This window comes from Gossypium hirsutum, chromosome A13 (genome assembly GCF_007990345.1).
Source record: "Gossypium hirsutum isolate 1008001.06 chromosome A13, Gossypium_hirsutum_v2.1, whole genome shotgun sequence".
Classification (NCBI taxonomy): domain Eukaryota; kingdom Viridiplantae; phylum Streptophyta; class Magnoliopsida; order Malvales; family Malvaceae; genus Gossypium; species Gossypium hirsutum.
In genome coordinates this window covers 107,316,511-107,329,006 of record NC_053436.1, presented here as the reverse complement: position 1 = coordinate 107,329,006, position 12,496 = coordinate 107,316,511, and the positions used below count along the sequence as shown (strand labels likewise).

General features: G+C 33.7%; 2 protein-coding genes across 2 annotated transcripts; both read right to left on the bottom strand.

The window, feature by feature from the left end:
• Window positions 1-330: 330 nt before the first annotated feature.
• LOC107893306 (3-hydroxyisobutyryl-CoA hydrolase-like protein 3, mitochondrial) lies at window positions 331-6,294 on the bottom strand. The gene is made up of 10 exons (XM_016818255.2): window positions 5,838-6,294; window positions 4,875-4,976; window positions 4,646-4,710; window positions 3,739-3,873; window positions 3,530-3,626; window positions 2,845-2,974; window positions 2,250-2,428; window positions 1,966-2,093; window positions 1,722-1,823; window positions 331-718 (listed from the first exon to the last, which is right to left on the bottom strand). The coding sequence occupies exons 1-10, from the start codon at window positions 5,935-5,937 to the stop codon at window positions 617-619; spliced, it is 1,140 nt and encodes a 379-aa protein (XP_016673744.1). The 5' UTR covers window positions 5,938-6,294; the 3' UTR covers window positions 331-616.
• A 664-nt stretch (window positions 6,295-6,958) lies between these two features.
• LOC107893305 (ESX-3 secretion system protein EccA3) lies at window positions 6,959-10,276 on the bottom strand. Its single transcript, XM_016818254.2, has 7 exons — window positions 9,873-10,276; window positions 8,968-9,078; window positions 8,761-8,859; window positions 8,558-8,668; window positions 8,166-8,469; window positions 7,912-8,051; window positions 6,959-7,833 (listed from the first exon to the last, which is right to left on the bottom strand). Exons 1-7 carry the CDS (start codon window positions 10,011-10,013, stop codon window positions 7,297-7,299), a joined length of 1,443 nt encoding a protein of 480 aa, XP_016673743.1. The 5' UTR covers window positions 10,014-10,276; the 3' UTR covers window positions 6,959-7,296.
• Between the last annotated feature and the right edge of the window lie 2,220 nt (window positions 10,277-12,496).

The following is a 12,496-nucleotide window of genomic DNA, read 5'->3' as shown; positions in this document are numbered from 1 at the left end:
CTTTTAAAAAGAAATTACAGCTCAATGACTTAAATAAAATACTTATGAATAGTTCAGTGGCTTAAATAAAAACTTTCAAATAATTTAATAATCAAAACGAAAACTTTCTCATAATGTAGTGACCAATAATATAATTTACCCTTGATTAAATGGACGAATTCGTCCGATTTTCTAAATAACGGTCTGATTGTTCGAAATAATGCAAATAACCTAACAATATTGCTAGAATATAAGCCATCATCTTAGGAAAACATTAATGTATATTTCCCCTTCTTTCAATTTCCCCCCACCCCAAACAGACAAAAATGCACAAATTTTCAGCCTTAAAACTGATTGAACATAAAGATTTGATTATAGCAATGGCAGTCCAAAAGTGTAACATCTTAGGAAACATGGATGTTCTTTAACATGACAATATTACTAAAGCCATAAGTGTCATGATCCAAGTATATAAATACGTTAACATACCTTCATGCCAGAAACTGAGGTAGTTGCGCTTGTAAATGTTCTTTTATTTTTCTTTAGCTTCATAGTTCATATTTCTACAACCACGAACCTTTCATTCATCTTCGCAAATGACAAGGAAAGCGAACTTGATTATGTGGAAGTGTGAACCTTAAACTTTCAACTCTTCGATTCCCGGACCTAAAGGTTCAAAAACTGCCTCCACTTCCTTTTGGTCAACTTCGTCTAAGGTGGCAGGGTTCCACTTCGGATTCTGCAAAACATATGTAAGTCACAACTATGAAAAGTAAAGATGCAATGATAAATACATGTGCTATAAACTCGGGAAGTAACACAACCACTTTTAAAAGATGGCACCTAGTAAGTCCAAAATTCAAATCTCAACGTTTGTAATTCATTTCTATATCTTAGAATGTGGCCCTCTTTATACAAAAAGGAAATTTAACATGTTACTCGGACTTGGTTGTTAATGTTGGGGTTATATTACTATCTGGGGTCAGAACTTGGCTACTTCTCCCACATTGAAGCGTGAACCTTTTTCTTTTTGTCCAAGTTAGGCCCTGAACTAGGCAACTGTTTCTATATTAGAGCTTGAACTTTGTTTTGTCCAAGTTGGTCTTTGAACTGGGCAATTATTCTCATATTGGGCCTGAACTTTGCAATTTTTCCCACGTTAGGGCCCGAACTTTAAGGTTTTCAAGGATTAACTTGGACAAAAAAAAATTCTAGCCCCAACGTGGGAACAGTTAAGTTCAAGCCTAACTTGAACCAAAAAAATTTTAGGCTGCAATACGGGAAAAGTTACCAAGTTTAGGCCCCAAAAAGTGTTTTAACCCTTAATGTTGAGATAGAATGTGTTTCACATGGGCATGTTCAATTTTTTCTAAGTTCTCTTATATTTTTCGAGGGATGGAGGGTCATATCCCCCATATCCATGTTGGATATGGGTGTTAGACATTAGTATTTTAAGAAAAACAAACAGTTGGACCAACATATAATTTAACATCAGATTTTAAGTCCCAAAGACACGGCATATAGGAACATGCAGATCCACAGAGGCAAACATATACGTTACAAATGCATGAACAATTCAACATATTTGGGTATCATGAAGATTTTAAAGAATAGAAGAAAAAAAGAGATAAGAAAGTTTACAGAAGCTAACACATTTCTTTTTTATAAATATTAAAAAATAATAATCTTAGGGATGATCTTCTATCTTGGAAAGAAAAGGAGAAGAAGCATGAAGAGCGAACCTTATCCTTGTCAATCAAGACTGCACGGACGCCTTCAGCAAAATCATTCCGCAGAGAAGACCGTAAGGCAACACGGTATTCAGTTTTCATGACGCCTTTTAGCTAGACAAACAACAATCCATGCAACATAAATACAGATGTTACTGAGAGTATAGCTACTTGAGCAGAAATTTACTTAGAAGGGAAACAAGAGATAACACATCAGATGGAGGAAGGCAGTTGAGTTAAACATCTCAAAACTCACCATCGTAAATTCGTTGTTCTGTTTACCATATCCAGATGCAACTCTAGAGAAATAGTTGTGTGTTAAGAAAAGAGAAAATGGAGCACCCTTTCCGAGACCCTGCAGAGCTTCATTTGCCCACTCGACCACTGCAGAATGAAACAAGGTTAACATATCTAGATTGATAGATTCAGTTTCATTCAACAACACCCACAAGGGGAAAATCCAGGGAGAACAATAATGGTGTATATTCACTATGCAGTTCATTTCACTGTTTGGATTAACATGATTTAATTAAAGCTTACCTGAAGCTTCTGTACTTTGTTGATGTTTTTTAAGTTCTTCAATTATCTCCTTAACTGACTTATTTGCGTTAAAGCATGAAGTTATCTGAGGCAAAAGCGACTTCAATTGAGCTTCCGACTCAGGGTCACTGCTGTATTTTCCCAACAGTGTTGTAACATCCTTGTGTGGATCCTCCGAACTGTGAAAATATACATATTCATATATTAGAATGCTGGAAAGAAAATATACATGCAAGTTATTGAAAAACAGAAACAAATCTGAAACTATCTTATCAGAGAAAAGGAGGCAATTGCAATGCAACCTACAAAATGAAATAAACCAATAAGATAAAGAATTGAAGATCATAGTTCACGAATTCCAGCCCAACATGGAAACATCAAGTCATGGCGTACAAAACTGATTTGATTTGGAATATCAAGTCGGAAATACTTTTCTCCCAATTCTAGAGAAATATTTGCAAGTTGTCTCAATTTATATTAATGGCGAGCAACAAGAGAGAGAATACGATCCTAAAATTATTGATTTCCACTCAAAAAGAAAGCCAAATAGAAAGAATATAAGAGATATACAAGGTAAAGAATATAAGAGATATACAAGGTACTGGCTAGAAGGGCTTCCTTTACTGAAGCTAGATTCCCAGATGGCACATAGTGTGTTCCAAGACCTATAAATAGAGCATCTGAAGGTGTTGATATCCTTTTCCCAGTCATTCCAAGATAAGCACCTGCAGAACTACAAAATTGTAAATGGCAATAGAGAAATGCAATGTAGAGTGAGCTGAAGAGAGCAAAAGAACTATTTGTGCATATATGCAGTATGAAGTTTATCTTTAGGGATTCAGCATCAACAAAAAGTTCTTAAAGTAATTTTAAGATTAAAAATAAATCTTTATTAGTAAATTGCCCCCTGAACTGTACCCCAATTACCAGATTGGTCTTTAAACTCTTTTTTGGTAAGTGTTAACTAAACTATCAATTTTATCTCATTTTACCCAAAAAAGTGTATGATGTCCATATGTCACGTTTTTTATTGTCTGGTATTGTTTTTGGGGGTAAAATGGGACAAAATTGATAATTTAGGTGCTACTTCTGACCAAAAATAACTTCAAGGATCAATCGGGGAATTGGAGTATAGTTTAGGGGCCAATTTACCAATAAAGCCTAAAAATAATCCTACCACCCTCCAACTTCAAACCACTGCTTCTCGTTTAACTTTTAGCTTCCTATCACAAACCATTTTTGCAACTCTTGGAACTTGGTTTAGAGTAAAAGAAACATACCAACAGAACCCCCTCCTGGTGTTTGTGCTGCTATATACGAAAACCCAACATCAGGAAACAAACCAATTCCATTTTCTGGCATAGCAAGAACAGTCCTCTGAGCCAAATATATCAAAGAGTACAACATTAGAGAGAGAAATTGAGAAAGATATTATAATTTAAAATGCAAGACAAATACTTCTCGGCAGAGGAAGGAGATTAGTTTGCACCTCAGTTATCACTCTGTAACGACCGTGGCCAGATAGGCCAATTCCAAAGCCCATTGTTATGCCATCCATGAATGATATATAAGGCTTCTTGTACTCTGAAATTTTGCATATTAGAGAATACTCTGCGGTGAAGACCTGGAAAAAGAACAAAAGATAAAGATATTAACCTCAGAGGCATGGTAATATGCAACATGCGGAGTTAATTTCATCCGATAACCAATTGAGGCAAAATTATTAATACATTATACAGGTTGTATTACATGTGCGGTCAAAGATATCCTTTCCCTTCTCTCTCAAGAGAGGGACGGGGGGATTCACATCACATACAACTATTTGATCCCAACCATCTCGAATGTTTGTGTTCACATGGGATATCAAAATTGCATACAATTAGTACTAAGAGAAAAAAGAACATAGAAAACAGTTAAGGGTTTCAAACTGAGAAGCAAGCAAGTAAAATCGGACTCATTTTCTTTTTTCCAGAAAAAGGAGAAGGATAGTTCTTTATTGTCACTGATATGAGCAATCATAAAGGTTTCTGGAAGGTTAATTGTATCATAGTCACAGCAAGAGTTTATTCCAAGTTTGGACAAACATAACAGACGTCTTGTGTGTTGCCTTGATTTTAGCAAATTGAAAACGTTTGTGATTAAGATGGTATATAATTCAACCTGAATCATATTTGAGAATGCATGTATTTTTGTTTGTAATGTGCTATACATCACCGACCTCTAAGCCAGGATCTAAGTTTTCAATGAGAGAAGCATTGAGTGCTTTAGTTTAAGTAAAGAACGCAACATTGAACCAAAAATTTAAAAAAACAAAAAAACAGAGAGAAAACAACTTAGCACAGCAAGTTTGCAGGTTAGATAGTATGCATTTACAGATGGAAGGGAAAAAGAAAAACCTTTGGCACAAGAGGTGTGTTTCTGTCCTTTTGGATTTCAGCCACAACACCTTTAATATCCATTCCTGCGATACCCGTGAATGGTTAGCCCCAAAAACTCCCTTTACACTAGCAAAATGAAACAGAGCCTACAATGATATCTATACACATTTTTCATTACAAACACAAAATGCCATTTACAGGTATCTTTTCCCAACCAAAGAAGTAGGCTTAATATTTCTTCAAGTACCTGCACAAAACGCACGCGATGAGCTGCCCTCAACCAGAACACATTTGACCTTTGGATCTGATTCCCATTCTTCAAGAATTTGTTTGTACTTGACATCCATATCTGCATTTATCAAAATATACACGCTGTCATATCAACAAAACTGATCCTCAAACCATTAACTCATATATATAATACAAAGAAAATGTCACGAGATAACAAAATTACACAAACAAATTTGTCCATTATTTCTTAAAAAGTGCTAAATTTGTGTATAAAAAATAGATTCTTCTTTTACTAAGATATCTTGCAGAACAATTACAAACTTCTTCAAATAAGCTCATATCCAAATTATATTATTCTCCTCCAATATTAATGCCGTCAAATTCTTGAACCTTGGCTTACTTTTGTTCTTTTACCTTAACTAATTTTGACAGTTTTACCCGATGTACAACAAAGGTATGCCTGAAATCGTAGCCGAGAACATGAGTACTTTTTTTTTTTTCTGTAAATCCACACTTAAGCACGAGCCAAGTCCTCCTAATTGTTGCAATAGCAATGGTGCCTTCAAAGCTAAGACTCAATCAGCAAGCACATAAGTACTTCAATAAAGACAAATAACATATCATCTTTAAATTATCAAGGATAAATTTTGCAGTTTCGGAATCGAGCTAGAACAAAAAAATATTTAGCTCGAATTCAATTTGATTTCAAGCAAATGTTAACATTCTAGCTCAAACAAGAGCGAATTAAAACAAGAAAATGAGTACTTTATTAATTGGAGTAACATACTCCATAATATATCATCTTGACATTATCAAGGATAATTTTTGTAACTTCAGAATCGAGATAAAAAAGTCAACTCGAATTCAATTGATTTCAAGCAAATGTTAATATTTTAGCTCGAACAAGAACCAATTAAAATAGTAATAGAAAAAAGAGGAGAAATTTAAATGTAAATGAAGGAGAAACAACGAAAGAGACCTAAATTCATGGCGTTAAGGGCTTTGGGACGGTCGAGAGTAATGATTGCGACGCCGTTGGGATAGACATTTCCTTTAACAAAATCCTCAGCGCCAGCCATGGTGAAGAAGTTTCGAAATTCGATGACCAACAGAGAGAGAGAACCGCTTCCGAGGCGTCACCGCAAGCAAAGAACCGGCGGAACGAGCAGTGGCGGGGATAACCGCCGATTATCGGGGTTGTTTGGTAACAAGAATAGTGTAGACCTCAATGAAAGATATGGTGGCGAGTTTTTAGACGCTGATAAGCAAAACATGGAAATGCTTTATCGTAGTTGAAGTGTTTAACTTTGATTTCGTCATGACTGTATCAGTGTCAGTGACTGCATCGACTTCTGCTCCGGTTCGGCTCAAAGGCTTCCTCGGTACGGTTCGACAAATTGGGTTCGGTGGGCTAATTATTCACAGCCATATAACCATATTTGGGTAAACGTGCTTGAGAGGTCCCTCTATTATAGGAACCTGATCAAATTAGCCCTTATACTATTAAATGAATTAATTTAGTCATTGTACTATTAAAAAAATGAGGTAAAAATAACATTTACTATTTAATAAAGTTAATATTTTTAAAGTTTTTATTGTTCTATAAATGAAATATTTTTTTGTAATTGAATTGCAAATGAAAAAAAATTTAAGACATATTTTATATAGTAAATGTTCATTTCGTTACAATTTGAACTTATTTTATTCTTTTTTAATAGTATAGGGACTAAATTGATCCATTTAATAATATAAGGACTAATTTGATCAAATTCCTATAATATAAGGACCTTCTAGGTAATTTAACCCATATTTGTTATCCAAAGTGAATTGAAAAGAGTTAAAATATGCTCTTAATCCCTATACTTTGACAAAATTTTAAATTTAGTCCCTGTACTTGAAAAAGTTAGAATTTAAGTTTTTCAACTACTTTGATTTAAAAGTTTCAATCCAATCATTAAAATCATAAGTATTTTTGTCGAAATTTGTTAATTTGGCTTGTTGATTAAGCTGCCATTCCATGACATGTCATGATTGATGGAAAATAAAAATGTTAAGTTAGCAAATTTTACCAAACACTACCAACCACCATAATAATTAGCATGACCTGAATGAATATAAATTCCTTTAAGAAGATAAAATCAAGCATTCATCCAGAGATGCTGGAAAATGAGATTTACAAATGAATACTCCCTCCTATAACATGACCTAAAAAAAGAATGCCTTTTTAAGGGAAGAAACACATATATGCATGACTTTATAAATCACCAACCAGATCCTGGGTTTTCACCAGTACTCGAAACTAACTGATACCGATACTCGGAAAAGAATATAATGAACGAAACATATCTAATTTTCAATTCGATGAGATCCCCATCAAGCTTTCACCAATGTATATGATAAAACACAAATGCTTGTAAGGCCTTGATTCAACCCTTGTTTTATGGTGTTAAAAGTTGGATGCCTGCTTCAAGATCTTCTAAGGTAATGGTACGCAGTTCGTCCGCGTTTGTACAGTTGAAATCGAGCCTAAGATCAAGGTTCTCCCTAGCGTTAACTAGCATCGGATCGACTAAACCTCCATTCATCTCCTTACGCTGCTTTTCCGTTGTTTCTTTCTCTATTAGTCTTGCTATGGCATCTACACTGCAAGAACTATGCAACTTGAATCCGTATAACAAACTCTCCTCCGTTTGGTGGTTCTTCTTGATATGGAGGATCTTGGCGAGTTCTTCTGAGTTGAAGTCACTAAAATGGAAAAATTTTGTTACTCTTCTGCAGAACCCTTCATTAGAAGCAATTACACGCTTCATCGGTTCGCTATACCCAGAAAATATGACTACAATTTTTCCGCTGTCCATTACCGACATTATCTCTTCCAAGGCCTCCAAACCGTAGTCTTTGTCATCAGCCTTTTGCATCGGTATTAACCGATATGCTTCATCAACGAAAAGGATTCCTCCCTCTGCTTCTTGGACCTGCATATGAACAGTCATAAATTAGTTCATTCGAGCAAGCATGATAATCTGCGGTCAAGCAAAGGGACAAGGAAGCACCTTTCTCCTCGTTTTTGGCCCAGTATGTCCGACAAATTCACCGACTAAATCAGTCCGTTGCACTTCTGTTACCTTGTCTGTAGGTAGAATTCCAACCATATGAAGTAATTTCCCGAGAATTCGAGCTACCATGGTTTTACCTGTTGGCCATATAATCATCTTGTCATTCATACTTACCAAACATCCTACAAAGTATAAAACCAAAAGACAAGTAATCTATATCAAGACATATAATACGATCCAATGGCATTTACCGGTTCCAGGATTGCCAAGGAATGCCATATGAGGTGGTCTTCTAGCACCAACTTTCAATCCAAGCGCTCTGCGTCTTTCATCCAAGAGCATCCCCTTTGCCCATTTCCGAAGTTGTACTTTAAGCTCATCTAAGCCCACGATATTTAACAGTTCGTTTTCAAGTTCACTCATCTTAGCCTTTGTTTCACCACATGCTTCGAGTGCTCTTCTCTTTCGCTGCTCTTCTAGATGCCAATGGAATAACTCACTTAACTTCTCACTTCCAGGGCCCTTCGAAAGATGTTTTATAGGAGTCATACCCTCCTGTAATGCAAATGGTAAATCAACACTATCATGAGTCAGTATATCAAAGCAAGAATGGAAGGAACCAAGTAAATGCAACAAATATTACATTGTCCTCAGCACTGCAATCGGCATTGTACTCGAGTAGTGTCTTAACAGTTGCATAGTCATCAGATCGAATTGTGTGCCAAACAGCAAGGTGTAACGGTGTCATCCCATTCTGCACAAATAACACGGAAGAAGTAAACCTTTCCATCCGATTCTAATCACATACAACGATAAAACCAGAAACAATGAGACAAGAAAAATCACATTAGCTTTGGCTTCAATGAAAGCACCGTGAACAAGGAGCAACCGTGCAGCTTCATTACACCCATTCTTGGCTGCCATATGCAATGGAGTTTCCCCGTACTGCAAAAGTCAACATATACAACTCAGAACGAGGAATCCGATTTTCAGAGGAAAATATCAACATATTGAAAAAAAAAATAGTGAAGAATTAGAAAATCTTTTACATACCATATTCTTTGCCTCCATCTCAATTTTTTCGGGTCCTTGCCAGTCAAGCAAAAATTTAACTATATCAACCCTATCATATCCAGCAGACACATGTAACGGTGTTTGCGCCATCTGCAATTTTAACCAAAAGAAATCAATAGACCGAAGACTAAGCCGGAATAATTCCCCATCAAAGTTCAGTGTTTGAAGCTTGAAATTACAAGTCCATGACGTACAATCAAGACGCGACTAAAGAAAACAAAAAGAATAAAATTGGCAAAAGCTTTAGTTACAAGAAGTAAAGCAGAAGCATATTAAGTCAAACAGAGAAGGCCAAGGATAGCTTCATCCAACATCGGAAATCGCCTCATAAGCTGTTTATGGATTATGTTTTATTTATGGTCAACATCTTATGAAATGCCCTTTCTACCACCATAATTTTTCATGGTAACCTTAGAATGTAGGTTAAATTTTGCATATCAATGAATGATCAAGAAAACTTATGCTTGCCCCAGGGATCAGCATTGTTCACCCATAATTCATAACTTCATATGTAAGGTAAAATCTAGGTCACATGAACTCTACATTTTTCTGTAAAGCACATACATATAAATCTTCACACATATACAAAACTTTAACAATAAAAAAATGAATAGATCTATGCCACAACATTTTTTTAGTACCTAAATGAAATTAAAAGAAAATTGAGCCCAAGTGGCTGCTAGATCGTTGAGGCTGCTAGAGATTAAATCTGTTGATAAAAACTAAAGAGACCCAACAGTCTTTTAGAAAGAAACGAAATGCAAGTAACCCATTGATCTTAAAACATCAAAATTCAACCAAAACTAAAGCTGAAAAACAGAGGAGAAATTTCGTCCATTTACAAACTACCAAAAAAAGCAATCAAAAAAGAAAAGGGATCATACAACAGGGTTTCTCTCGTTGAGAAGAGAAGGGTTGTCGTTGAGAAGCTTGCGGAGGGCATCAAGATCCCCATACTGAGCAAACCCATGAATGGTGGTGGGCTTTGAAGGTCTCGAGAGTTGATCTTGATGACGCCTCTTCATCCTTGAAAAATAAAAGAAAGCAAAAGAAGAAAGAAGAGTCAATGGGATGGGGAGGTTTCGATGAGAATGTTTTCCCTTCCGGGTCCAAATGTCGTCGACTCAGAATGTTAACACTGGTTGGCGTATATCTTCTTCTTCATCTTCCACTTTCCTTAACTTTCGATTATATATAGATATAATGCATTATTATTGGTTTCTCCCCATTTTCCGTGGTGGGTGATATTATCCAAAGAAAAAAATGACAAATAATTTACGTGGTCCATTGAGGATTTTGCCATGTTTATAATAAGTGTGGTGTGTTTGATGCTAATTGCCAGCCTCTCTTATTCAACAAGTAAAGCTTCCCAGTTGCCACCGCCCACCTGCTGCTCCAACTACTTTTAAGCTGTCAATAACCCCAATAATAAGTAAAATTAAAAAAGCTTCAATGATTAAAATTAAAATAAGTAAATATATATTAAGTAAACTACGTCACTAAACTATTAGACGACTTAACTTTAAAAAGTTATAAAATAGTCCCTAAACTATTAGAAAATTTTTTATTTAAGTTATATTAAACCATTAAGTTTTTCTTTTAAAAATTGTCAGGCTAGTGAGTGCCTAGCAATGATTCAATGATTGGAATGGTAGATAAGTATTCATTGATGAGTGAAATAACATACTTTAAATCCAAGTTAATCTAACAATCAATGTTGAAGATTGAAAAAGAAAGTTGTTTGAATTTTGGTTCGTAAATTCATTACATTTAAAGTTGTTTCGTAAAAAAAAAAAGAATTGTGGAAGAGAAGAGGAATTAGGGGTTTTGATTAGTTCAAATAATGCGAATACAGAAGGCTATACAACAGCGATTATAATAATCTAGTGATTTAAATAAAAATTTTCGAATAGTTCAATAATCATTTTGTAAATTTTTTAAAGATAAGTGACTAAAATATAAACTTACTAATAATGTAATAACCTTAGATGTAGTTTATATGCATACATTATTATATAAAAATTTTATTGTGCATATTGAATCAGGAACACCTCATCACATCACCCAACTAGACATACTATAACACGATCAAATCTTCTTGCCACCACAAGAGTTACTCTATCAAGGTTCAAGTGTACTCAACTCAATTGCTCTTTAATGACCACATTATCGAACCACTTTTAATAATAAATTAACCTATCAGAGAATGACATGTAGCATGAAAAGAATTTCTACGGAGTCGCTTAAATTTTTTATTTAGGTTATTTATAATTTAAAATTTTTAAAGTTAATAATGATAAAATTATATTTTAGCCCTAAAAATAATAATTTTAATTTAACCCTCTAAAAGTTATAAAGTTATAAACTATTAAAATAATATATAATTTAATTCCAACCCTCAAAAAAAAATTCTAAATCCGTCACTACTTACTGGTCCAATAGAATTCATAAGTACAAGAAGAAGCCCAGTCAAATAGAGATTTTTTTCTTTCGACCATATTTCGATTGTTAATATGATATATAAGAACCGCTACTATAAATAGTATTACATCCTTAATCGTAAAATATCAATTACTTGTTAAACTCTATAAATTTATAAAAGTATGATATTCTAAATTCGGGGATCTAACAGGTTTATAAAACGAAAAATATTCATATTGTAAGAATAATAATATAAGTAATGTCACTTGGGCCCGTTTATTGTATTTTATGAGTTTCCAATAATGTAATTGTCACAGTCACAGGGGGCAAAGAATTTATGAAGCATATGCATGGTTTCCAAAACATATTCAATTATTAGTGTTTATTTATTTATTTATCATAAATAAAGGAATGGATAAATTCATATTTAAATTTAATTATTGGTGTCCATAAAAATTCAAATAACGCAAGTCATTTTACGATTTATCAAAAAATCAGTTCACAAAAGAACTCAAAATTGCGGCATGTAATAAAGAAACAATATACATATTTTATACAAAACTAAAAAATAAAAAATAAAAAAGCTGACTTAGAACTTTCAATATTAAAAACTAAGCCCAACTAATAATTAAATTGACCTAACAAAAAAAAAAAAACCTAACAATTATTAGACAAACCCACAAGTAGCCAGTTCATAGATTACATGTATCTACAAATTAAATAAAAAATTTAGAAAAATGTAAACACAGGTTGCACTTGCACATGGACTTTTTTTCTTATCAATAATCACTATTGGTAATTTTTTTTTTATATTTGAATATGATAATTGATTCTATTTTGATTTTTAAATTTAAAAAATTAAAAATTTTATTGTATGATATTTTATAATTGTACCATATTATTCTTTAAAATTTTAAAAAATATATATAAATTTTTACATGAATAAAAATTTGATGATGTGACAATTTAATATTATACCATATTATCACTTTAAAAATAAAAAATATATATAAATTTTGAAGTGATGATATCGTATCATCTTCACCCTATCTAACTTTAGCTTAGTTTAGCAAAGTTTTTCAAAGAA